Genomic DNA, 24,314 nt, shown 5'->3' on the forward strand with positions numbered 1-24,314 from the left:
TAATCCTATTTCCTTGGCACCTTATCGTATGGCACCAGCGGAGTTGGGAGAATTGAAGATTCAACTACAGGAATTGGTGGACAAGGGTTGCATCCAGCCGAGTACTTCCCCGTGGGGAGCTCCAGTTCTTTTTGTGAGAAAGAAGGATGGATCAATGAGGCTCTGTATCGATTATAGGCAACTGAATCAGGTGACGGTGAAGAATCGTTACCCTCTACCTCGGATTGATGATTTATTTGATCAGTTGAAAGGTGCTCAGGTATTTTCTAAAATTGATCTTCGATCGGGTTACCATCAGTTGAGGATTCGAGAGGATGATGTCCCGAAAACTGCTTTCCGTACAAGGTATGGGCATTATGAATTTCGTGTCATGCCTTTCGGATTGACAAATGCACCTGCAGCATTTATGGATTTGATGAACAGAGTCTTTAGACCGTATCTGGATCAGTTTGTAATTGTGTTCATTGATGACATTTTAATTTACTCTAAAAGTGCGAGGGAGCACAGAAAGCATTTGAGGCTAGTGCTAAAATGTTTGAGGGATGACCAGCTTTATGCCAAATTCAGTAAGTGCCAGTTTTGGTTGACTTAGGTTGGTTTTCTTGGCCACATAGTTTCTGCTGAAGGAATTTGTGTGGATCCCCAAAAGGTATCAGCAGTATCTAACTGGGAACAACCAAAGAGTGTTACTGAAATAAGAAGTTTTCTGGGTTTGGCAGGGTATTATCGAAGATTTATTCAGAATTTTTCTGCAATTGCTCTACCTCTTACTAAGTTGACTCGTAAGGGTGTTAAGTTTGTGTGGGATGAAAATTGTGAGCAAAGTTTTCAGGAGCTTAAGCAACGCCTCACTCAAGCACCTGTTCTCGCTCTTCCGGATGACAGTGGTGAATTTGAGGTGTATACTGATGCTTCTCTATCAGGTTTTGGGTGTGTACTGATGCAGCATGGAAAGGTTATTGCCTACGCTTCCAGACAACTCAAAACTCATGAAAGAAATTATCCTACTCATGATCTGGAGTTAGGAGCGGTGATTTTCGCTTTGAAGATTTGGAGACACTACTTGTATGGAGAGAAATGTCGTATTTTTACGGATCATAAAAGTCTTAAGTATGTGTTCACCAAGAAAGAGCTGAATTTGAGGCAGAGAAGGTGGATGGAGCTTATCAGTGATTATGACTGTTCGATCGAGTACCACCCTGGGCATGCAAATGCCGTGGCTGATGCTCTTAGTAGGAAACATCACGAGCAGCTTGCGTCACTTCAGACCATGCACGTTCCATTACTGTTTTCTCTTCGGGAAATGGGTGTTAATTTGGAACCGGGTAAACATGGAGCGTGGCTAGCACATTTTCAGGTTAGACCTATTTTTGTGGATATGGTCATAGAAGCTCAGGAACTTGATCCTGAATGCGACGCATTAAAGGCACAAGTGTTGAAAGGAGATAATGATCTGTTCAGCATCCGTGAGGACGGAGCGTTAGTGAAAGGAAACCGTTTGTTCGTGCCTAAAGATAATGAAGCGGTTAAGAGGGAAATTCTTGATGAGGCTCATACTTCAGCTTATGCTATGCATCCAGGGAGTACTAAATTGTATCGCACCATTTACCCTTTCTATTACTGGGAAGGGATGAAACGGGATGTAGCAGAGTATGTGAGCAGATGTCTAATTTGTCAGCAGGTTAAAGCAGATAGGCAGAGACCTGGGGGATTGATGCAGAACCTTCCAATACCAGTTTGGAAGTGGGAGGATATCACTATGGACTTTGTATACGGGCTGCCTAGAACACCGTCAAGGTGTGATGGTATATGGGTAATTGTCGATCGACTTACCAAGACCGCTCATTTCTTGCCAGTTCGACAGACCTACTCACTGGAGAAATTGGCGAAGTTATTTGTGGATAATATTGTTCGTCTGCATGGTGTACCCGTCTCTATTGTGTCAGACAGAGATCCCAGATTTACTTCAAGGTTTTGGAAAGCCTTTAATGCCGCTATGGGTACTCAATTACTGTTCAGCACTGCTTATCATCCACAAACTGATGGTCAGTCCGAGCGGACAATTCAGACTTTAGAAGACATGTTGAGAGTGTCTGTATTGCAGTGGAAAGGTAGTTGGGATAACTATTTACCACTGGTGGAGTTCGCTTATAATAATAGTTATCACTCGAGTATTGGTATGGCGCCTTTTGAAGCACTTTACGGGAAGGCGTGTAGGACGCCATTATGTTGGACAGAGGCAGGAGAAAGGCCGTTGGTAGGACCAGAGATTGTGGATACCACCAACGCTAATATCCGTTTGATTAAGGCGAACTTGAAAGCAGCTCAGGATCGACAGAAAAGTATTGCGGACAAACACTCCAAGGATCGTGAGTATGCAGTGGGCGATTATGTGTTTTTGAAGTTATCTCCTTGGAAGGGTGTGGTTCGTTTCGGTAAGCGAGGAAAGCTGAGTCCTCGATATGTTGGCCCTTATCAGATTATTGAGAGAATTGGTGCAGTTGCTTATAGGTTGGAGCTACCGCCGGAGTTGTCGCAGATCCATAACATTTTCCATGTTTCCATGCTTCGGAAATATGTACCGGATCCTTCTCATATCATCCAAGTTGAGCCATTGGAAGTGAATCCGGATGTTAGCTATGTAGAGGAACCAGTGGCTATCATTGACAGGCAGGATAAAGTGTTGCGGAACAAGGTTATTCATTTGGTAAAGGTACTGTGGAGGAACCATGCGATCGAAGAAGCTACTTGGGAGACAGAGGAATCAATGCAGAACCAGTATCACTTTCTTTTCAGGTATATGTAATTTCGAGGACGAAATTTTTTGTAAGGGGGGTAGATTGTTACGACCACCCCCCCCCAAAATAATTAGAAAACTTGTTATTTCCACCCCCTTGTGCCACGTGTCAATCATCAAACCCTCATTCTTTTCTTTTCCCTGTCCCCCACCCCCGTGACTTCTTCTTCTTCTTCTTCTCTCCCCCTCAGCTCTCCCGAAGCTCTCTCACTCTCCCGTGCATCTCTCTCACTCTCAACCTCTCTCATATCTCTTCCCCCTGACTCGCGAGGACCCTAGCATTCCCAGGAGAGGCCTGTAGCGAACCAGGGATCCCTGCACCGCGAGACCGACGGCACGGAGCAAAACTCCGGCGAGTTTTCTCCATTTTTCCCGTCGGGTAGGTCTCAAATCTCTCACTCTCGTACCTAGTTCTTGGTTTGGTTGTGATTTAGAAGCTTGAACCTTACCTTTTTACGTAGGTTTTTGCTTCGGAACGGTCGTGGGTGAGCACACCCACTTTTCCGGTGATCCTGTGCACCCCGAGAGCTTTCCCGGTCACCTCCGACCGAGTTGTGACGTTTGGAAGGTATAAACCTTCTCCTCTCTTCTTGTACTTCACGTTCGTACCTAGATCGGAGCTTGAAGCTCCAGTTTTCAGGTGACCGGAGCTGTAGCAGCTCCGGCCTTCTCTCTCGGCAAGCCACAGGCCAACCGGCCTCTCCCATCTCCTTCGCGGGCCTCCGGCCCGTTTTGTTTAAACCCAGTACCCTAACCCATTCCCTTTTTATTTTTAGTTCTAGTTTTTAAAGCCCAAAAGGCCACGGGCCTTAATGTTGAAGGGCCTTGGGCCGGTTAGGTCCTAAGGGCTTAAAGCCCTGTTTCTGTTAGTAAAGCCTAAGGGCCTTGGGCCCGTGCAAGTTGTGTGTGTGTGTGTTTTATTAGGTATGTTTGGGCTAAAGCCCAAACCCTAATTTATTCCCATCCTAAATCTTTTTAAATCCTAAAGCCCTAGGTTCCCAAAACCCATTTAAAACCCTAAACCCATCCAATTCCAAATCCCTTATTTAATTTAATTCAAAACCAATCTTTTAGAAAATCATTTTAATTATTTATTACATTCTTGTTCTTAGGTAAAATTGCTAGTGGAGAAATTCTATATCCTTATTCGCACGACTCGCCTGCTAAGGAATATTTGTGAGTGGACCCCTTCTAAAATTACATGATTTGATGCATAAATGATTAGCATGCCTACAGATTTATGATTTGATTTATTTATGTGAAGCCGGATAATTTAATATATTGATTATCGTCTCGTGTTTTAGTGAGGAGTTAATTGTTAGCCTATATTGAGCTATATTTTAATATATATCTATTTTCTATAAAAACCATGATCTAGTAGACTATCTGATAGGTGACGATAGGATACTAGAACATGATTTTGAACCCTCTTTATAGCGTAGACGATATTCGGTAACCTATGCTATGAAGTGGTATTTATGAGAGACGTAAATATTTGTGCGTACCTAGTAGACACTATGCCGCCTGGGGCGAGGATCTGGTGTTGGCATGTGGGCCGCGAGGAATAATCCCTAGCGAAAGGCTGAGGGACACGGAGACAGGCATTGGGCCGGGAGGGAGTTATCTCTGGCTACGGGCACAGAGACTGAGGTGCAGGCATTGGGCCGGGAGTTATATTTATTCAGTGATCTTTCTAGCAGCACACCGCATTTACGAGACGATTTATGATGCATTTACTGTTTTGATTTCCGCGATGTGACTTTTGAAATATTGTGGCATGCTAGGATTTTTTATTAAATCCATCACTTATTATGCTAGTAGTTTTCATTTATATAAACTTTGGGGGTTAGTATCTTGATAACTGTTTTGTTATTATTATATATATGAACTTGGTCCACTCACCTTTGTTTTTGCGCCCCCATTCAGGTCATAGTAACGAGGATTACGACTGGACGTACGAGGCATTTCCCTACCAGTAGCACTCTATCACCCACTTGTGTGACATCTTGTAATAGTCTTTCCTTTTTGTAAAACTGGTTTTAGTCTGTGTCTGGTTCACTCTAGACATTTTCTTGAATGTTGTTAATTAATTCTAAACTCTGATGTTATTCATGAATATTTTCTTCTAATCATTGCTCTTGTAATCAATTAATGGCTTTCGTCACCTTGGGTGTCGGCCAGCACGTGTCTATCCTGATATTCGAAAGAATATCAGGGTCGGGGCGTGTCATGACAGGGGATGGAAAGTTGGGTTACTAACCCAACAATCATCTCTCTTCAATTTGAATATTGCATCTTTCTATTTTATTTTATTTTATTTTTTTTGAAAACTGGAACAACAGAACCTGGGCTAAGAAGCCAACACAAGGCAAACAACAAGCAGAAGCTAGAAAATCCTTGGAGGGATTAATATTATGACAATTTTTTTTTTAATTTTTAAGTTGTTAAAAAACATGTAGACGGGTGAAAAATGGGTTATGGTAAAAAAAGAAAAGGATAAATGGGTTAAAAAGGGTAAATGGGTAAACGGGTATTAAACGGTTACGGTTAAATGAGTATGCGGTTATGGGTATGGTTAACCGTTTATAAATGGTTATGGGTATGGATATAACCCCTAAACGGTTATGCGGGTATGAGCATAAACGGTTATGGGTAAATTAACCGCGGTTACCCGCCTGCATAACCATTGCCCATCCTTAGTCGGGACTCGGGCCTGTGATGGTGAGCACAAATGGGCTCAAACGTTGGACTTCTACTCCTTCCTTCAGGCCCATGAAACAATGGCTCAGGCCCAAAGCCAACAATAGTGACGACACTGTCAGAACCCCCGCCTAATCTTATCCAGTAGCAGCGGAGACAAGATCACATGCAGTGAGCGAGCGAGCAGCAGAGCTAGACGGTGGAGAAATGAACAGAGTAATGCAAGCACCGTACGATGCTACCGTCCGGTTCGCGCTGGCTTCGCTGGAGCGGAATCTGCTGCCGGACGCCGTCGTGAGGCGGCTGACACGGCTGCTCTTGGCGAGCCGTCTCCGGTCCGGTTACAGGCCTTCCTCCGAGCTCCAGCTTTCCGACCTCCTTCAATTCGTGCAATGTAACGTAACACTTCCTCCTCTCTGTAGTCTCAAATTTGTACCAACTGGTAGCTGCTTTGGATGTTATTTTGGAAATTTTGACGTCATTAAGTAAAAGTTTAGTAAAATTTATGCAGCTTTGAAGGAGATGCCCATAGCCATAAAGACTGATGATCCAAAAGCTCAACACTATGAAGTTCCCACATCTTTTTTCAAGATGGTGCTTGGGAAAAATCTCAAATATAGGTATTTTTTGGGTTTTGTTTTGTCGGAAATATGCACAAATAGATCTGATTACAAAAATAAAAAAGTACATTACATAATATTGTATAACATACAATGATGGATTTAAGAGTGGGATGTGCGTTGAAGAATCCAACACAATTTAACGGATGGATCCAAGCCACTTTTATTTTTACTTTTCTTTTAAACAAACAATATTTGGATCTAAACCACTTAAATGACAATGCATATTATACAACGGTTTGAGCTAGGGTTCAACAGGTCAGGATTTGAATAGGTCACCGTCAGGGTTCGATTCCTTCCGATGTAAGCACACACAAGAAAGAAAAAAAAACACAAACCGAGGTTCACATATATAGTCTATTGTTTGTTTAGTGTGCATTATTATATCTTAGATTAAAAGTTTGTAACCAGTTTTGTCCGCGCATCTTATCCTTTTCTTTCTATTTTAGTTCCATTAATTTTGGGAGATTGTCTGATATTGATAAGGGTTAGTGCAGTTGTTGCTACTTCAATGATGAGTCAAGCACATTGGAGGATGCTGAGAAAGCAATGTTGGAGCTCTACTGTGAAAGGTCACAGATAAGAGATGGTCACACTGTTCTTGACGTTGGGTGTGGCTGGGGATCTTTGTCTTTGTACATTGCGCAGAAATACAACAACTGCAAGGTTACCGGGATCTGCAACTCAACGACACAAAAAGCTTTTATAGAAGAACAATGCCGGTGCGTAAATGATTAATTGTTTACCAGATTGAGTTGCTAGACTATGTGCTGCTAATTTGTTTTGTTTCCTGTTTGAAGGAATCTTCAGCTGCAGAATGTGGAGATCATCGTCGGAGATATCAGCACGTTTGAAATGGAGGCTTCCTTTGACCGAATATTTTCAATTGAAATGTTTGAGGTAAAAGGTTTTTCCTTGCGGTGTGATGCGGTAGATATGATGTTTGTAGTCGTTTATTTGGTTGAAGAATTGGGCATTGACAGCATATGAAGAACTATAAGGATCTTCTGAAGAAGATATCCGGGTGGATGAAAGACGACGGCCTTCTGTTTGTTCATCATTTCTGCCATAAAGCATTTGCTTACCACTTTGAGGTGAACCTTACGAAGTTTTTTTTTTTTTTTTGCTTAATAGCACCTTCGTGCGCATTACATGTATAACTCTCATGCCTGAATCTGATGTAGGATAAAAGTGAAGATGACTGGATTACTAGGTACTTCTTCAGCGGGGGTACAATGCCCTCAGCAAATCTGCTACTTTATTTCCAGGTGATCCCTTAAAAACTCTGAATTCAATCATTCCCTCGTCGAATAATCTTACTACGAACGCTTCATAACGTTATTGTATTAAGGAAAGATTGTTCTTGGTGATGATTTTTGTGCAGGATGATGTTTCCATTGTGAATCATTGGCTCGTCAACGGGAAGCACTACGCGCAAACAAGGTGCGTACGTTTGAAATCTCTAACCTGTTTCGTAACCAAAAACAGAACTCTATGACCGAAAAATGAAAACCCTTTTACGTTGCAGTGAAGAGTGGCTCAAAAGAATGGATCGGAACACGGCTTCCATAAAACCGATCATGGAGTCAACTTACGGCAAGGATTCAGCCGTGAAGTGGACGGTTTATTGGCGAACATTCTTCATTTCCGTTGCAGAACTCTTCGGGTACAACAACGGAGAAGAATGGATGGTTGTTCATTTCCTATTCAAGAAGAAATGAAGCAAACAAAGCTCTGTTCTGACACGAGGCAATGGCGATGGAAAATCGAGTGCATCTTCGTTGTTCAATAATGTTTCCTTCATCTTAACTTTGTAACAGCAGTCAGCGGTCAGCAATGTCAAAAGGAAATCAAGCGCGTATTTGTTGTTCAATAATGTGACTGTTGAGGGATTGTAAAAGTATAAACCCTTCAAATTATTAGACAGTTTGCTGGTTGATCACACAAAACCCTAACAGAAAACTAACCAAATTTCATGTCTGTTGTTCCCAAATTTCGTGTCTCCCCTTATGTCTCTTCTCTAATTGCATGACACATGTTGAGCTGGGTGGCCAAAGGATTTTCAAGAACTCTACTTTTTTAATGCAAAATAATAGAAATTAACAGCGTTGAACTTATGTTAAAATTGAAAGACACGTGTCAAGAAATTAGAGAAGAGACACAAAGAAGACACAAATTTTGAGGAAAACAAACCCGCAGCCATAAAAATGAATGTGTGGATAACGCTACCCAATTTCCAATCATCTATATGTAAGGTTGTGAATGACAATGAATGATGTATTGGATTACTTATGTTGTAGGCCACTTGTTTATTGAGTTGTTAACAACTTAAGTAATCTGATAGTCCAAACGAAATAAGGATTATGGAGTCTTATCCTTTGCAATTGACCTAAAAGAAATCTGATGGATTTCACTACAAAGATACAGTATCATGGTGGGACTTAAACACTTAAGTGATAGGGTTCGACTTTCACAACCAATAATAGGCTGGTTGTGATTAAACCCTAATGATATAAATATTATGGTTAAGTCCCTGCTTCCATACGCTTAATCTCTCAGATACGCTGAACCCTATTCATATAGCAGAGAGATATTATTGAAGTACTGGAAGTAGAAGACAACCTAGAAATCTGCAATGTCTTCCGTATTCTACAGATAAGTTTAATATAATTAGTTAATCTCTATTTTATATTGATTTGATTTATTCGTGATCCTAATGTCTTGTTGTTGTGATTTCAGAATATGTCTTACACTATATTCAATTCTTTTGAAATCAATTGTCTATAGTCAATGGTTTCCATGCCACTATTTAATGTAGCTCAACCATTTCTTATTATGTGAATAAAAAAACATAAACAATAAATCTTAATTATTATACCAAAGATTTAAGGGAAAAAAAATTCTCTTGTTTTATTTAGATATATGTTATGAATTTATAAAACTCATCAGTATCGTCATTTGATATATCTCTCAATTGTAAGTAAGAATTTTCTCTCTTGTATATAGATGCATTTGCTTGCACATAGAGTTTACTTGAGAAATACATTACATATTTCAACTACTTTGTTGAATGCATGTGACACATAATGTAAATAATTATAGCATCACATGCATCCTTACTACCATGTGTTTAAAAAAAAAAAAAAAGTTAGCTAGTGGTTTCGTCAAGGCAATCCATCATTCTGGGTTGAGAAGACTCGCTAAAACATTTTAGCTTCTTCTTGGTCATTATTGCGTGAGTCACCAATACGAGAAATCAAACTCATGATGTTGTGTGAATGCTGGCCTGAAATTTGTCTCCAATCACTAAGCATCTGGATGAGCATTTGAAGTCACGCGACGGCTCTCATGAAGTTTGTATTGCTAAGCTAAGCAAGAGGACAAAGAAGCTTGATGAAAAATTGCAAGATAATCTTTTCTATTGTCCAAATTATTCCCCCATTATTTCCTTAGAATTCCTTTTGTTTCCCAAATATAGAGCAACGTTATCAGTTTGATACCTTAGACCAAGGAATTAACAAGATGCCCCTCAACATACTTAATTTAATGGGCTAACAACAATTCACCACCTGTTGACCCTAGAAATTACAAAGCCTACGTGGCGCGCAGGCCAAGTATATTCTAAGCTAACTACGTCCTTCGGTGATTGCGGGCGTGCCAACTCGTCGGCCGGGGCTCGGCCGAGGAGTAAATTTGATGATGCTGCGTTGGGTCGCGCTACTGACTTCTGCGTCTTGCGATTGCGGCCGAGAAAGGAACACGTCTCGGCCTCTTGGGTTCTCGAGCCTGAAGACAAGGCTGCTATTTCTTACAAAGTTCACGAACCGAATTCGGCTTGCAATGTGCCGAATGTAATAACTGTGACACCTCACCTCGCCGAGAAGGCTAATGAGATGACCTCGACCAACAAGGATTCGAAAACCCTTCTCGACCGAGACTTGGATAGGTAATCGACCGTTCTCGCCGCAGTGCTGTTGATGCCAACGGAAGATACTGCGAGACCGACCGACTCTACGGTGACAGAGCTATCTATGCCGACTTAAGATATCATCGGTTGCTTCCACAGTGCTGTTGATGCCAACGGAAGATGTGTCAGCGAAAAAGGAAAAGAAAAAAATCTCAAGTTGTGAGAGTTTGCGCAGGGCAATTTTGTATTGATTTTGTGGGTTGGAGGTCCCCTTGAATGATGCACAGCCTCCTCTATTTATAGCACTAGATACCTTTGAAGTCGAGTCAAAACCCTACTCGAACTAGGTCTTCTTCTCCGGATCAAACACCCACTCGACCAGTCCTATGTTTACTAGGATTGTGAGCCTAGTCCTCTATTGAGCCGGATTCACTTCCGGGTTATTACCCTTGCCGAGACTACTTATCGCGTTAGGACTCGACTAGTAAATGTAATATGACCTAGCCGACCTAGGTTTAGGAGCCCACGTACTAAATGATCCAAGGCTCCCCTGTCGCCAGGCCTCCCGGGCCGAGAGTGGTTCTATACTCGGCCCAACATGTTAATTTGAGCCCAAACACTCTTACTTGAGGATATAATTTGCATCATATCCATCCCGTTTAAGAATATGTCAAGATAATTCAAATTAAAAGATAATCATGATAAAAACCATAATATTATCTTTTAACAAAAATATTTTCACTTTTCCATCCGACGGCTGAGAACTATGTTTACTCTACGGTCTCGATTACACGGGCCGATGATGTAAATTTGGGTCCAAACATTGCCCCCCAGTTTCCTTGAACTTCGGCTCGTAAGCCGAATGATTAAGGAAATTAAGTATCTCCAGCCTAATCAGATGTACTTTTGACCGTCATCCCTTGCTGCTGTTTACTCACGGCTCCTTTCGACCAAAGAACAACTCATGGCCGAAGATAAACAGTTATGAACCAGGGTCGAGAAGAATTGGAATTGGGGTCGAGGATAAATTTGGCCGAGGTCGAGAAGAGTCTTTTCTTGGCAGCTCGGCCTGCCTACATATATATGCATATCAAACCCATTGTCAGCAATCATGACTATATACATATATATATATATATATATATATATAACCTCAAAACAGCAACCATGACTTATTCGGCCAAACTTTGACCCTAGCATCTTCCTGATTAAATGGTTTTGAAACTTGTCCCCACACTTTAACCATAGGCATGGTACTATTGATAGCAGCGAAAATAACTCTTCTCGGGTCGGCTTGTTTGTCGAGCTCGGCTAAAAACAAAATGACCAAAATTTTGCCGAGCACACCACTTGTTGCCCCTCTTATTTTCTTAAGTATCGGTCAAGGGCCGAATGGTTAAGAAAATAATTTATTATATATAATTATATTTTTAGCAAACGAAAAGAAAAGTGGCCGAAACGTAGTCAGGAGGAGGCCAACGATGCTTTATTCCAAGCCAAGATCTTTTTACATCAAAATTTTCACTTTGACATTTTCCAAAACCGAATAAAAAATCATCTCCCAATATTTCTGACTTGGTGAAATATTTTGCATTTTCGGCCGCCGAATGTGTGGAACAAGTATTATGCCCCCCAGGCATAATTTCGGCGTTTAATTCAAACAACTTAGCCGAATAGGATTTCTCCATATCGACTTTATCGCCAATAATCATATCAATTGGCGTAGATTCTTGGGCTAGGCCAATATCTCGGCCTCGTTCGTCATTGGAGCACTCCTCTGACGAATCATTTTCTGAGTCGATTTGTGGCTCAGAAACTTTAACTTTTTCTTCTAGGCCTACCACACTTCCAGTCTCGACCGAAAAAATAGGTGGCCTAGGTTTTTCTTCGTGGCCGACCATATCCTCAGCCTCGACCGAAAAAATAGGTGGCCTTTGTTCTTCGGCCAAATTAACAATTTTCTTAGGCCGATGTCTGATTACGGCCGGAGCGAAAAATTGCCCCCCGGCCTTTGAGCCTAACCATTTTTCAAATGGAATTGATCTGTAATCAGAAACGTAAGGAAAATTTTCTTCATCTAGCCAGGCATTAAATCGAGCCCTGTCTTCATTTACCCATTGCCTTTGCAGGGTAACAGGAGCTTTTATTCTCAACATGCAAGCGAATGACTTTTGCATCTCTCCATGGCCACGAAGAACTTTTTCCACTTCCAAAGATCTTTTACATTCCTCATTGTGTTTTCTCAATTCCTCTAGGAGCTCGTACAATCGGCTACGTTGAGCCAGATTGGAATCTTGATATATCATATGAACTTCGTAGTATTAGCACTGGGTCCCACCGAGCGTGCCAAAATGTTGACCCTAGAAATTACAAAGCCTACGTGGCGCGCAGGCCAAGTATATTCTAAGCTAACTACGTCCTTCGGTGATTGCGGGCGTGCCAACTCGTCGGCCGGGGCTCGGCCGAGGAGTAAATTTGATGATGCTGCGTTGGGTCGCGCTACTGACTTCTGCGTCTTGCGATTGCGGCCGAGAAAGGAACACGTCTCGGCCTCTTGGGTTCTCGAGCCTGAAGACAAGGCTGCTATTTCTTACAAAGTTCACGAACCGAATTCGGCTTGCAATGTGCCGAATGTAATAACTGTGACACCTCACCTCGCCGAGAAGGCTAATGAGATGACCTCGACCAACAAGGATTCGAAAACCCTTCTCGACCGAGACTTGGATAGGTAATCGACCGTTCTCGCCGCAGTGCTGTTGATGCCAACGGAAGATACTGCGAGACCGACCGACTCTACGGTGACAGAGCTATCTATGCCGACTTAAGATATCACCGGTTGCTTCCACAGTGCTGTTGATGCCAACGGAAGATGTGTCAGCGAAAAAGGAAAAGAAAAAAATCTCAAGTTGTGAGAGTTTGCGCAGGGCAATTTTGTATTGATTTTGTGGGTTGGAGGTCCCCTTGAATGATGCACAGCCTCCTCTATTTATAGCACTAGATACCTTTGAAGTCGAGTCAAAACCCTACTCGAACTAGGTCTTCTTCTCCGGATCAAACACCCACTCGACCAGTCCTATGTTTACTAGGATTGTGAGCCTAGTCCTCTATTGAGCCGGATTCACTTCCGGGTTATTACCCTTGCCGAGACTACTTATCGCGTTAGGACTCGACTAGTAAATGTAATATGACCTAGCCGACCTAGGTTTAGGAGCCCACGTACTAAATGATCCAAGGCTCCCCTGTCGCCAGGCCTCCCGGGCCGAGAGTGGTTCTATACTCGGCCCAACATGTTAATTTGAGCCCAAACACTCTTACTTGAGGATATAATTTGCATCATATCCATCCCGTTTAAGAATATGTCAAGATAATTCAAATTAAAAGATAATCATGATAAAAACCATAATATTATCTTTTAACAAAAATATTTTCACTTTTCCATCCGACGGCTGAGAACTATGTTTACTCTACGGTCTCGATTACACGGGCCGATGATGTAAATTTGGGTCCAAACACCACCAATATCGAGGTTGGAGGTGATTTCAAAATGAGCCATAATTTTTTTTTTCATCTTACACTTTAAGGTATTAAAATTGTATCAATTTATATTTTCGTCAAATTTATTGTTAATTATTTATGTAATTTTGATGTGGTGGGCTTGAAATTCTTATATAAGCTAATGTATACGCCATATTCCCATGACAAAGCCAACAAAAACATTCATCAATTTAATGTATGATAGATATTAAAAGAGACCAAATGCGTAGATTAATACATTTCAAAATTTTAGAAGTGCAATGTAAAAAAAATTTAAAATATCATACCTCACTTTAAAAATCATCTCAAATTTGAGAAGTGTAAAATGTAATCCGTCCTAAATTAATTGCTGATAATATTGTAAAAAAAAATGATGTGGAGAGATTTTTCCATATATTGGGTTTTCAACAGATGTTTCACATTTTATAATACAAGTGAAGGAAATGATATATTTTGACGTGTCCCTCTATATATTTTATGACACGTGGAGTACCTACTTGAATACATGACAAATTTCTCTTAAGTAAAATGTTAGAGAGATAATCTATTCATATCACATTTATAAATCATATAACGTGTCACTAATAGAAAATAAACTCGTTAATCAAACATTTAAGTAATACTTTAATCATCAATATCCATGTTTTGTAATTTAAAATTTGGTTCCATAGCATTATCTTTACCATATATAATTTAAATAAATAATGTCTCTAACATTCTCGTGGTTCGAAATGTCGACAATGCACAAGAAAAAAAAAAAAGTCCACGTGTAAAATTGGTCAGAAAAGACCCGTACGTTACACGTTATAAAGTCGTGAGAACTGATGATGAGTCCCACTCGCACGCATTCGAAATCTGAACTCGAAAAACTCTCTCATCCCTCGCGAGTATCACACTCGTCGTCGCTTGCTATGGAGCAGTTCAAAGGCCAGCCCCGGCTTCCGAAATTCGCCGTCCCGAAACGGTACGACGTGAAGCTGAAGCCTGACCTCGCCGCCTGCAAATTCGGCGGCTCCGTCGCCATCGGCCTCGATATCGTCGCCGATACCAAATTCGTCGTCCTCAATGCCGCCGAGCTCACCGTCAACGCCGGTTCCGTCTCTTTCACTCACGGAGGCTCGTCCAAGGTAATATCAGATCGATGCGCATTTTCTTTTCAAAAATTGTAAAACTACAAAAAGTAGAGTTGAGGAGTTTGGCTGATGAAATTTCATTGTTTTTAGGTTGATCTGTTTATTAATAGTCGATTGGTAAATCTAAAGTGACTTAATCAATCGTTAATTAGTTTTAATTTGGTTTAATTACTGCTCTGTTTCTGATTTGTGAGCAAGTGAATAGATTGCAATTGATAGAATGATTGTAACATTGTCAACTTTACTGCCTTGTTTGGCTGGTCAGATATTTACTGAATGAGTAAATGAACGTTTGAGCAGGTGTTCAAGCCTTCGAAAGCTGAGACGTTCGAAGAGGATGGGATTTTGGTTTTGGAGTTTGGAGAGATGCTTCCGATTGGGTCTGGAGTTTTGGCTATTGAGTTTGAGGGAATTTTGAATGACAAGATGAAGGGGTTCTATAGAAGGTAATTTTGGAATGCTAGAATTTTTAGGCAGTCCATCGTCGTTTGTTTTTTCGATATTATAAGATATCAATGGTATAGATATGTCTAAAATTTGATTTGTTTTGTGAAGTACATATGAGTACAACGGTGAGAAGAAAAATATGGCAGTTACACAGTTTGAACCGGTTGATGCCAGGCGGTGCTTTCCATGTTGGGATGAACCTGCTTGCAAGGTTACTCTCTCTCTCTCTCTCTCTCTCTCGCTCTCTCTCTCTCTCTCTCTCTCTCTCTCTCTCTCTCTCTCTCTCGCGCACACAGTTGACTTAAGATGTTGATTTTCATCAGTATCAAGTGATTTTGCTCACATCATTCTGGATATACATAGTTTTGAATGTATTTTGAGATTAGGAAAAAAGAGATCTGTTGTTTGTGATGGTAGTATAGATGAGAAATCAATCTTCCCATTCTGGTTAAATTGTTCAAATCTAGAGTTTATGGCTTACTGGCTATTTGGTTGGCAGGCTACATTCAAGATTACACTTGATGGTGTTCCGTCTGAACTAGTAGCCCTTTCCAACATGCCGATTGAAGAAGAAAAAGTTAATGGACATCTGAAGACAGTTTCATACGTAGAAACACCAATTATGTCTACATATTTGGTGGCCGTTGTTGTTGGATTGTTTGATTATGTTGAAGATCATACTTCTGATGGTAAAATCATATACAATATCCCTAGTTTTCATGTGTATGTGAGTACAACTGTACAACCCTTTTCTTAATGATGTCACATTTTAATGTCGTTACAGGGGTCAAAGTGCGGGTATATTGTCAAGTTGGTAAGGCAGACCAAGGGAAATTTGCTTTGCACGTTGCTGTCAAGACACTTGAATTGTACAAAGAGTATGTTTAAAAGTTACTGATCATTTATATTCAAATTGGCATTTACACTTGATGCATGTTATCAACTAAAATTGGCAGTGTCTCTAGATTTCCCCCTTCTGCACTTATGCTGCATTACTTGGCATTCGATTTATAATCATTGACAACAAGTTCTGCCAGTTACTTTGCTGTGCCATACCCTTTGCCCAAATTGGATATGGTTGCAATACCTGATTTCTCTGCTGGTGCCATGGAGAACTATGGCTTAGTTACATACCGAGAAACAGCTTTGCTTTTTGATGAACAACATTCTGCAGCTGTCAACAAGCAAAGGGTAACATGCGCATCCTGAATGTCACTTTAGCTTTCAGAGTTTGGTTTAATATGGTAGGGATGTATAGTTTTTGCACCCAATGATATGTTTAATCACTTTATTTGGTTTTGGTAAAAGGTTGCGACTGTCGTGGCACATGAATTGGCACACCAGTGGTTTGGCAATCTTGTAACAATGGAATGGTGGACACATTTATGGCTGAATGAGGGATTTGCAACATGGGTATCACATCGTAGTTCCTATCATTGTTATACTTGTTATTTTCCATGCTGTTGTACTTATAAGTATTTTAATATCATTAGGTAAGCTATTTGGCTACTGATAGCTTGTTCCCAGAGTGGAAAATATGGACTCAGTTTCTTGATGAACTTACTGATGGTCTTAAGCTGGATGGGCTTGAAGAATCTCACCCCATTGAGGTACTTCTTCGGGGACTTGGTCTTTCATTGGTTTCATTTTAATTCTGTCCTAAAGTTTGCTGTGTCTTGGCATCAAATATAGATCATCTGCATAGAAGTCTTTAAATAGTAATATTCACCACTATAGTTTTCAAGGCGTTACTCATTGGAGGGTATTAGTATATATAAATATGTATTTCTGGTATATTATGCTTTATCTTTTTCCTTTTGGCCAGGTGGAGATCAATCATGCTGCTGAGGTTGATGAAATATTTGATGCAATAAGTTATAGAAAAGGTGCTTCTGTTATTCGGATGCTACAAAGCTATCTAGGTGCTGAAGTTTTCCAGGTAGGTCCTTTGATTTGTCAGCGAGTGTGCTTGAGGGTTGAAGGAACTATCTTATTTTCTATGATATAAAAAGGTTACAGAGTTAATTTCCTGCTACTTTTTAATGCATCCAGCGGTCACTTGCTTCATATATAAAAAAGCATGCTTACTCAAATGCAAAGACAGAAGATTTGTGGGCTGCCCTTGAAGAGGGATCTGGTGAACCTGTAAACAAGCTAATGAATTCATGGACACAGCAAAAAGGTTATCCGGTTATTTCTGTCAAAGTTAAAGATCAGAAATTGGAGTTTGATCAGGTTTCCTTATGTTTGCTTCTTTTAAAGTTGTTTGATTATCTATGGCATGAACAATGACCTAATCAATGATCTAAACTAATAAGTAAATTAATCTGTGGCAGACACAATTCTATTCAAGTGGTTCCCAAGGCGATGGGCAATGGATTGTGCCGATCACATTATCCTGTGGCTCATATGATGTACGCAAGAATTTCTTACTACAAGCGAAGTCTGAAACTCTTGACATAAAGGAATTTCTGGGTTGCTCGGTAGGAAAGGTTGGATGTGGAGGCAACAAGGACAATGCAATATGCAGTTGGATAAAGGTCAATGTGGACCAGACTGGTTTTTACAGAGTGAAATATGAGGACGAACTTGCAGCTGCACTTAGAAACGCTATAGAAAAGAAACAATTGTCTGAAACTGACAGATTTGGTAATCATCATTTCGTACATGTGCTTGTTTATCTCTTTGACAGTGAAAATTTTTATTAATATTTTTGCTTTCACAGGCATTTTGGATGATTCATTTGCCCTATCAATGGCTCGCAAGCAGTCTTTTGCTTCATTGCTTACCTTGTTGAGTGCTTACAGAGAGGAACTTGACTATATCGTGCTGTCCAATTTGATTACTGTAACGATCACCCTTGCATGGTGTTTATGCATTGCGTTTATGTTACTGCATTTATGGTCTTGGCCTGACTCTGGTCCTCACTTTTTACAGGTAAGTTATAAGCTCGCAAGAATTGCAGCTGATGCTGTACCCGGACTACTGGATCACATTAAGCAATTCTTTATTGGCCTTTTCCAGTATTCTGCTGAGTAAGATTGTTCTCTTTTTAACAACTGAAGTGCGGAGCAAGATTAAACAATCTGTATCTCCAAGATTTGCTATTTTCTTTTTCTCTAAGTTTGTTTAAGTTTTATTATTTATGTTGGAATTTCTTTGCAGGAAGCTTGGTTGGCAGCCTAAACCCGGCGAAAGCCATTTAGATGCAATGTTGAGAGGAGAAATTTTGAATGTGCTTGCTGTGTTTGGACATGACCTGACATTAGATGAAGCAACTAGGCGTTTTCATGCCTTTTTAGAAGACAGAAACACGCCCCTCCTTCCCCCTGACATTAGAAAGGTTGCTTTGATGTATATCATTAATTACACATACATATTTAACCTTTTCGTTTCTTCATTGATGTTCATCATGGACTACTGTTGCAGGCAGTATATGTGGCTGTAATGCAAAGGGCAAGCGTATCTAACCAATCAAGCTATGAATCTCTTCTTAGACTCTACAGAGAGAGTGATTTAAGCCAGGAGAAGACCCGCATTCTAAGTAAATATATGTAATTAGTAAAATAATTCTGAAATATTCGCCTGTTGGATTGTTGCGCTAATCGATGTTTATGTGCCTGTAGGTTCTTTAGCATCATGTCCTGATCCCAATATTACATTGGAAGTTCTCAACTTTATATTGACTCCTGAGGTATTTTGATTTTTTGTCTCTTAATTGGAGGTTGAAGCTTTACATACTAGTAATAATTTAGAGTATCTCAAAGCTTGATGATATACTGACTTTAATACCCGTCTACGTAGGTTCGCAGTCAGGATGCTGTCTTTGGACTTGCTGTTAGCAGTAAAGGACGGGACACAGCTTGGACGTGGATGAAGGTAACTCTCAAGCACCAGTTTTTAATCAGCATACTACGAAATGCACACACATTCGTGCATTTTATTTTTCTTTTCCAACTTTTGTTACCATGATTCATTTGCTATTTGGATTGTCCCGAAACACAGGAGAACTGGGAGCACATCTCAAAGACCTGGGGGTCTGGATTTCTAATTACTCGCTTTGTCAGTGCAATTGTTTCTCCGGTTCGTTTTTTCATACTCTAGAAACTTTCGTTCTTATCCTCGCGGTTTTTTGTTGTGTAACGTGGATTTGAAATTACATGAGCAATGTTTCTAATGCCTTGTCACTTGTACCTTCCTCCGCAGTTTGCTTCATTTGACAGGGTTAAGGAAATAGAGGAGTTCTTCAAAGCCCACCCCAACCCGGCGATAACCAGAACCTTGAAGCAGAGCATTGAGCGGGTACAGATTAACGCCAAGTGGGTTCAGAGCGTCCAGAGCGAGAAAAACCTTGCCGATGTTGTGACGGAGTTGGCCTACAGGAAATACTAGGGTTCCATGTTTGGCTTCTTCTGTTTCGAAAGAAGACTGCATTTCTGAAGTTTATGTTACTTGAATTTGCCAAGACAAAGAATAAAGAGACAAATCATAAAAGTACTAACTTTTTCTTTAACATATGTTACGATCACACCAAGACGTTATTACAGTCTTTTCTGCTTCTATTTTGGTTTAGAAAGTGATTTTCGCACTACCTTCTCCTTAGAAAAAATCAAATTGGGACATGAATGGAAAAAGAGATAACTTTGCTCATCCGCACTTTTTTTTTTTCCTCACAAGTGAACGTTTGAGATTTAACTCGTTAAAAAAAAAAAAGTGCGGGACATAAAACTTTTGGAAGGAGAAAACTTGAGCTTTACGGGCGAGTAAATTCAAAGTTTTCCACAAGTGAACGTCTGAGATTTAACTCGGTGAAAAAAAAAAGTGCGGGACATACAACTTTCGAAAGGAGAAAACTTGAGCTTCACGGGCGAGTAAATTCAAAGAGAATCAACAACATAAACAAGGAAATGAGTGAAAAAGGAGAAAACGGTAGCGTGAAAATCCATTTTTGTTCAAGCAAAATCATTAAAAGTGGCAAAGAAAATTCCAAATTTAGTAATTCCATAAGCACTAAGATTGAAATAATACATTAAGTTAAATACCTCGCTGAGCATTTTTTTTCCAACTCGGAGGCATAATGAATACAATGTTCAAAAGCATCACACCGCCACCATTTTCCTGCTACAAAGCAGCTAAGATTTACAGAGCCACAGCGATCGGCAGTGTATAGCAAATGTTCTACGGTACATACAGACTGCGTGCGGTTCGGATTAAGCAATGAAGCCCGGGTGAAAAACATACGGGCAACACGATATATCAGATCATACGAAAGTTTTTTTATATCATACAGCTACGGATCAAATGGGAGATGAAGGGACTGATCACGTTTTGCTTTTAAACTTCCTTTGAGCTTTCAGATCCACCACAATCACAGTTATGTTGTCCTTACTTCCTTTTTGAAGAGCACGGTTCGAAAGAAACTCCGCAGCTGCCTGGGCAGCGGGATCAATTCCTTCGCCTCTTTCCAGTGGAAGTCCATCAGCACCATTCTTCTTGTGCCAGAGGAGTATTCGTCTCCGAGCAAGGTCACACACTTCTTCATTTGACATAACGTCCCATAAACCATCACTCGCTAATACGAGGCATTCATCGTCTTTTGTTCGGGGAATAAACATCACTTCTGGTTCCGGAATGATGCATGGCTTTAAATATCTATCGCCTGCAAACCCAAAACCAAAGTTGAAATTCAACTTTACTAACTGTTGAACCGCTCGAGCTTTTGAGTGGGCCATAACTTTTCCATGCACTTTGGTGATGAAATGTCTTTGTGCGTCTAAAAGTACCATGACCTAGCAGCAAATCTACATGACGATATGATTCTTTGGACAGAGTATAGCTACAAATTTACTGTATATATAGCATTCGGTGAAGTACCACAAAGGTTTCTACAACAACAGCATCCGGTTGAGAAAGAAAAAACCATGGTGAAGCACATACCTATAGACCTTGACATAGCAAGAACGCCAAAAACACGATGGCCATTCCATTGTATGACCTTGCCTCCAGCTGCTTCAATCCTTGCATATTCGTCTTCCCGATCTGGCTACAATCGATTTTCCATACACAGTTATTTTATGACAAAATACAACAAATGCAGATCAGTTTCCATAAACAGTCATAATACAAGACTTCAGTCAAATAATGTCTTACTTTATGATCCACCGATAACGCCATTGGTTCTTTACCCCGACAGAGAACTGCTCTGGAATCTCCACAGTTTGCTACTATGATATGAGACGAGCAAATAAGGGCAACGACAGCAGTGGAACCAACAGTTTCTGGGGCAACAGGCTCAAGACCAGCCTTCCCTCCAACCTCAGTGTCAACCTTAAAAAAACAATTTGTAAATGCCTTTGTCCATTGCCCTTGGCAATTGTCTTTGATACTTTCATGAATTAGGCCTTCCTTAACAGATTCTATCTCTTCAGCTAAAGCCAAATGGATGCGGTCACGACAATAGTTTGCAACCTAAAGAAAATTAAAGCAGATTCCATGAAATACAATTACCGGTAGAAAGACATTATGTGCAATTTATGCAGTAGCAAAAGGTTGCCCACGGAACACATAAGGTTATGAAACAGTACCTGAGACCCTCCATGACCATCATAGACTCCAAAGAAATGAACAGTTTGGTGCAAACACTTGCTCAAGCCATCAATTATGCGGTCACCAATCAGCATTTGAATTGGAATCTTAAACAGTTGCGGTATAGCGGCAAGCGCATCTTCCATCTCTGGCCTTCTTCCAATCACAGACGTAAACCCCCAAAGCGGCACATAGTCTACCTCAAAAACACTGCGGCTAACTGTTTCTTTGGCCCCCGTTTCCACAGGTAATTGATCAACAACTGCAGATGGCTTTGGGTCAGACCCATCACCAATTACTTCCTCAAGGCTCCCCGTCACAGGAAGGGGATCACTTGTGATCTCTGTCTCAACATTTAAATCACCTAAATCCGTGGCCTTATCGACAACTTCTACACAGCAAATGCTCTTCTCCTTGTCTGCAGAACTCAATGTGCCTGCATCAGGACCAACCTCATAAACGAGGAAGTCCTCTAAACACAAGCTACTTGACTCACTCGCCACTGAGAGTGAACAAGAGCTATCAAGAACCTGATCACCTTCCAATGATAAAGAATCATCGTCCTCACTCTCACGGCCTATCGCATCAGCAGAAGAAACCCAAATGCTTTCATCTTGAGATATCATATCCAACAAAGGAGCTCCTCCCCCCTTGTCCTCTTTTGGCGCTGAAACTACTCCAAAACTATCATTCCCCGAACAACTAAAATTACAATCCTCTTCACCAGCTGCAACCGTCTCACTGGAACCCATGGTGACAGAATCAGATAGCAATCCCGCCGTGTTTGTCATTAGCTTAAGTCTTGTGATATCCATGTGGACAGCTATGGTTGGGTTATCACAGACTGAGTTACCTACTCTAAATGGCACCGCGACCGGCGTAGACATATCCTCCATCAAAATCCTTATCTGGGCAGTACAAAAAGTTAACCTCCAACATCACACAAGCTGTCATTTCTCAATTAATCTCTGACTTTCTCCCCCTATTGAGAATGATTCCGGAATGTCAACGGTGGGTTCTAACAGGCCATTTTCCATGCCTGAGGGCACCCGAATAAAAGCGAAAAGGCGGTGCAAAACCCAGGAGATGTGAATGTACAAATGAGCTAAAAAAGGTGGTGGAAAAGGAAATGGGTAGTCAGATCTCGTCAACAACAATGGATCCACACTTCCACTTTTGGAAATTGAACCCTATAGACTACGTTTTGAGCCCTTTCCAACTTCTTCTCTGGCCTCTTCTCATCAACAACGCCCAGAAAGAAACAATCTTTAGATGCACAAATGGAAAAAAACAAACTGCAAAATTAGAAGTACAAAAATCAGATTAAATTTAGAACCAACCCCTTATCCAAACACAAGAAATAAAAAAAGAAAGAGGAGGTCATGAGAAAGAAACCCAACAAAGGCAAAGCACCAAGAATCACAGGAAAAACCGACCCTATCAAAGAAAGCAACTTTTTCCAACATATTAACTTAAAGACTTCCCTGGATCTGAGGCAACCTATCTCTGCCTCTTGTAATTCAACTCTCTCCCCACCCTCTCTCTCTCTCCAAATAATTATGACAATTATTAAGCAGGAAAAACAAGAAGAATCACTACCTAATTGGTCAACTGTACAGTCTGTCCTTCCCTTCCTCCTTGCCTCTCTCTCATCCTCTCTCTCTCTCTCTTAAACTTTACTCAAACAGCTCGACTCCATGAAAAGGATCCAAGAAATCAAGAAAACAAGATATGGGAAGCTTACCAATTAAAAATCCCAGCTCAAAGATGACTGCTTTTTTATTAATAAATGTACCTGAAGAGAGTTGAGACTTACAAGCGCAAGAAAGGGAGTGGAAGAGAAGAGAAATATACCCGAAAAAGTAAAAAATAATAAGAAAAATAATGGAGGAAAAAAAGGACAAGAAAGAGACAGGAGAGACGGGAGTGCATTTGAAGAGTGAGAAAAGGTAACACGTGTCAAATCTAGAAGAGCATATTAAAGCATCTCCGCCCATCCCATGATCCCCTACCCTTTTCATTCTCTAATCCTAGATCATTATCAAAAGGAAATTGCTTAAAAGTGATTTTTATTTTTATATATCTATAATTTTTTGTTAATATTAAGAAAGACGTTTTTTTTTTAAGGAAAACTAATGAAAAATGTTTGAAAACTTTGAGTTTAAATGATAAGAACAAAATAAAGGGTAAAGTAAATAGTACCATAATTGACTTTTTAGTGCAAAAATATGATTTTTCGTTAAAATGAACAGTACCGGGAGCTTTTCGTTAAAGTTCTATTTTTTTTATGATCTCTTTCTGTCGTATAGAGTCTTATCTAGTGTAAGAGTTGATATAGAGTTGATTAATGATGATAAGATATTCGAATTTAAAACATTCTCCTAACATTTGTACTTAATTATTATGAAAGTGATTTTGACAATGGGAAATCACTTCATTTCTCGTGATTGGTAAGTCCGGACTAATAAAAAAACTTCCATGTCTTATGAAAAGCTAAACTGTCCTTCCAAACTTAGATTTTATTTTTATTTTCATTAGAAACTCAAGAGAGGTGTTAATCACAATCTTAACAACTAGTGTGCTCCCATTAA

General features: G+C 40.3%; 3 protein-coding genes and 1 long non-coding RNA gene across 14 annotated transcripts; 3 read left to right on the plus strand and 1 right to left on the minus strand.

Moving 5' to 3' along the window:
- The first annotated feature begins 2,973 nt into the window (after positions 1-2,973).
- Positions 2,974-4,929, plus strand: LOC103455797 (uncharacterized). Its single transcript, XR_532199.4, has 4 exons — positions 2,974-3,176; positions 3,259-3,365; positions 3,910-3,973; positions 4,724-4,929. It is a non-coding gene; the product is annotated as an uncharacterized lncRNA (long non-coding RNA).
- Positions 4,930-5,623: 694 nt separating this feature from the next.
- Positions 5,624-8,110, plus strand: LOC103455798 ((S)-coclaurine N-methyltransferase). The gene is made up of 8 exons (XM_008395385.4): positions 5,624-5,891; positions 6,009-6,117; positions 6,615-6,839; positions 6,918-7,017; positions 7,101-7,211; positions 7,302-7,385; positions 7,502-7,560; positions 7,646-8,110. The coding sequence occupies exons 1-8, from the start codon at positions 5,705-5,707 to the stop codon at positions 7,836-7,838; spliced, it is 1,068 nt and encodes a 355-aa protein (XP_008393607.1). The 5' UTR covers positions 5,624-5,704; the 3' UTR covers positions 7,839-8,110.
- Positions 8,111-14,385: 6,275 nt separating this feature from the next.
- Positions 14,386-19,668, plus strand: LOC103415389 (aminopeptidase M1-like). Its single transcript, XM_008353724.4, has 19 exons — positions 14,386-14,685; positions 14,992-15,137; positions 15,247-15,349; positions 15,638-15,827; positions 15,923-16,016; positions 16,176-16,329; positions 16,447-16,551; positions 16,632-16,748; positions 16,964-17,077; positions 17,191-17,373; positions 17,475-17,787; positions 17,864-17,985; positions 18,076-18,173; positions 18,304-18,481; positions 18,568-18,682; positions 18,765-18,832; positions 18,943-19,017; positions 19,144-19,221; positions 19,345-19,668. The coding sequence occupies exons 1-19, from the start codon at positions 14,386-14,388 to the stop codon at positions 19,528-19,530; spliced, it is 2,739 nt and encodes a 912-aa protein (XP_008351946.2). The 3' UTR covers positions 19,531-19,668.
- Positions 19,669-20,122: 454 nt separating this feature from the next.
- On the minus strand, positions 20,123-23,628 carry LOC103415390 (protein phosphatase 2C 50-like). Of its 11 annotated transcripts, none has more exons than XM_070814312.1 (5): positions 23,519-23,628; positions 21,723-23,018; positions 21,289-21,606; positions 21,076-21,181; positions 20,123-20,797 (listed from the first exon to the last, which is right to left on the minus strand). In XM_070814312.1, the coding sequence occupies exons 2-5, from the start codon at positions 22,617-22,619 to the stop codon at positions 20,460-20,462; spliced, it is 1,659 nt and encodes a 552-aa protein (XP_070670413.1). In that variant the 5' UTR covers positions 22,620-23,018; positions 23,519-23,628; the 3' UTR covers positions 20,123-20,459. The 11 variants fall into 11 exon arrangements, with proteins under 11 accessions (XP_070670413.1, XP_028950024.1, XP_028950023.1 ...); XM_029094191.2 differs by having other exon boundaries at positions 23,323-23,628; XM_029094190.2 differs by having other exon boundaries at positions 23,468-23,625.
- Positions 23,629-24,314: the final 686 nt, after the last annotated feature.

This window comes from Malus domestica, chromosome 15 (assembly GCF_042453785.1).
Source record: "Malus domestica chromosome 15, GDT2T_hap1".
NCBI lineage: Eukaryota > Viridiplantae > Streptophyta > Magnoliopsida > Rosales > Rosaceae > Malus > Malus domestica.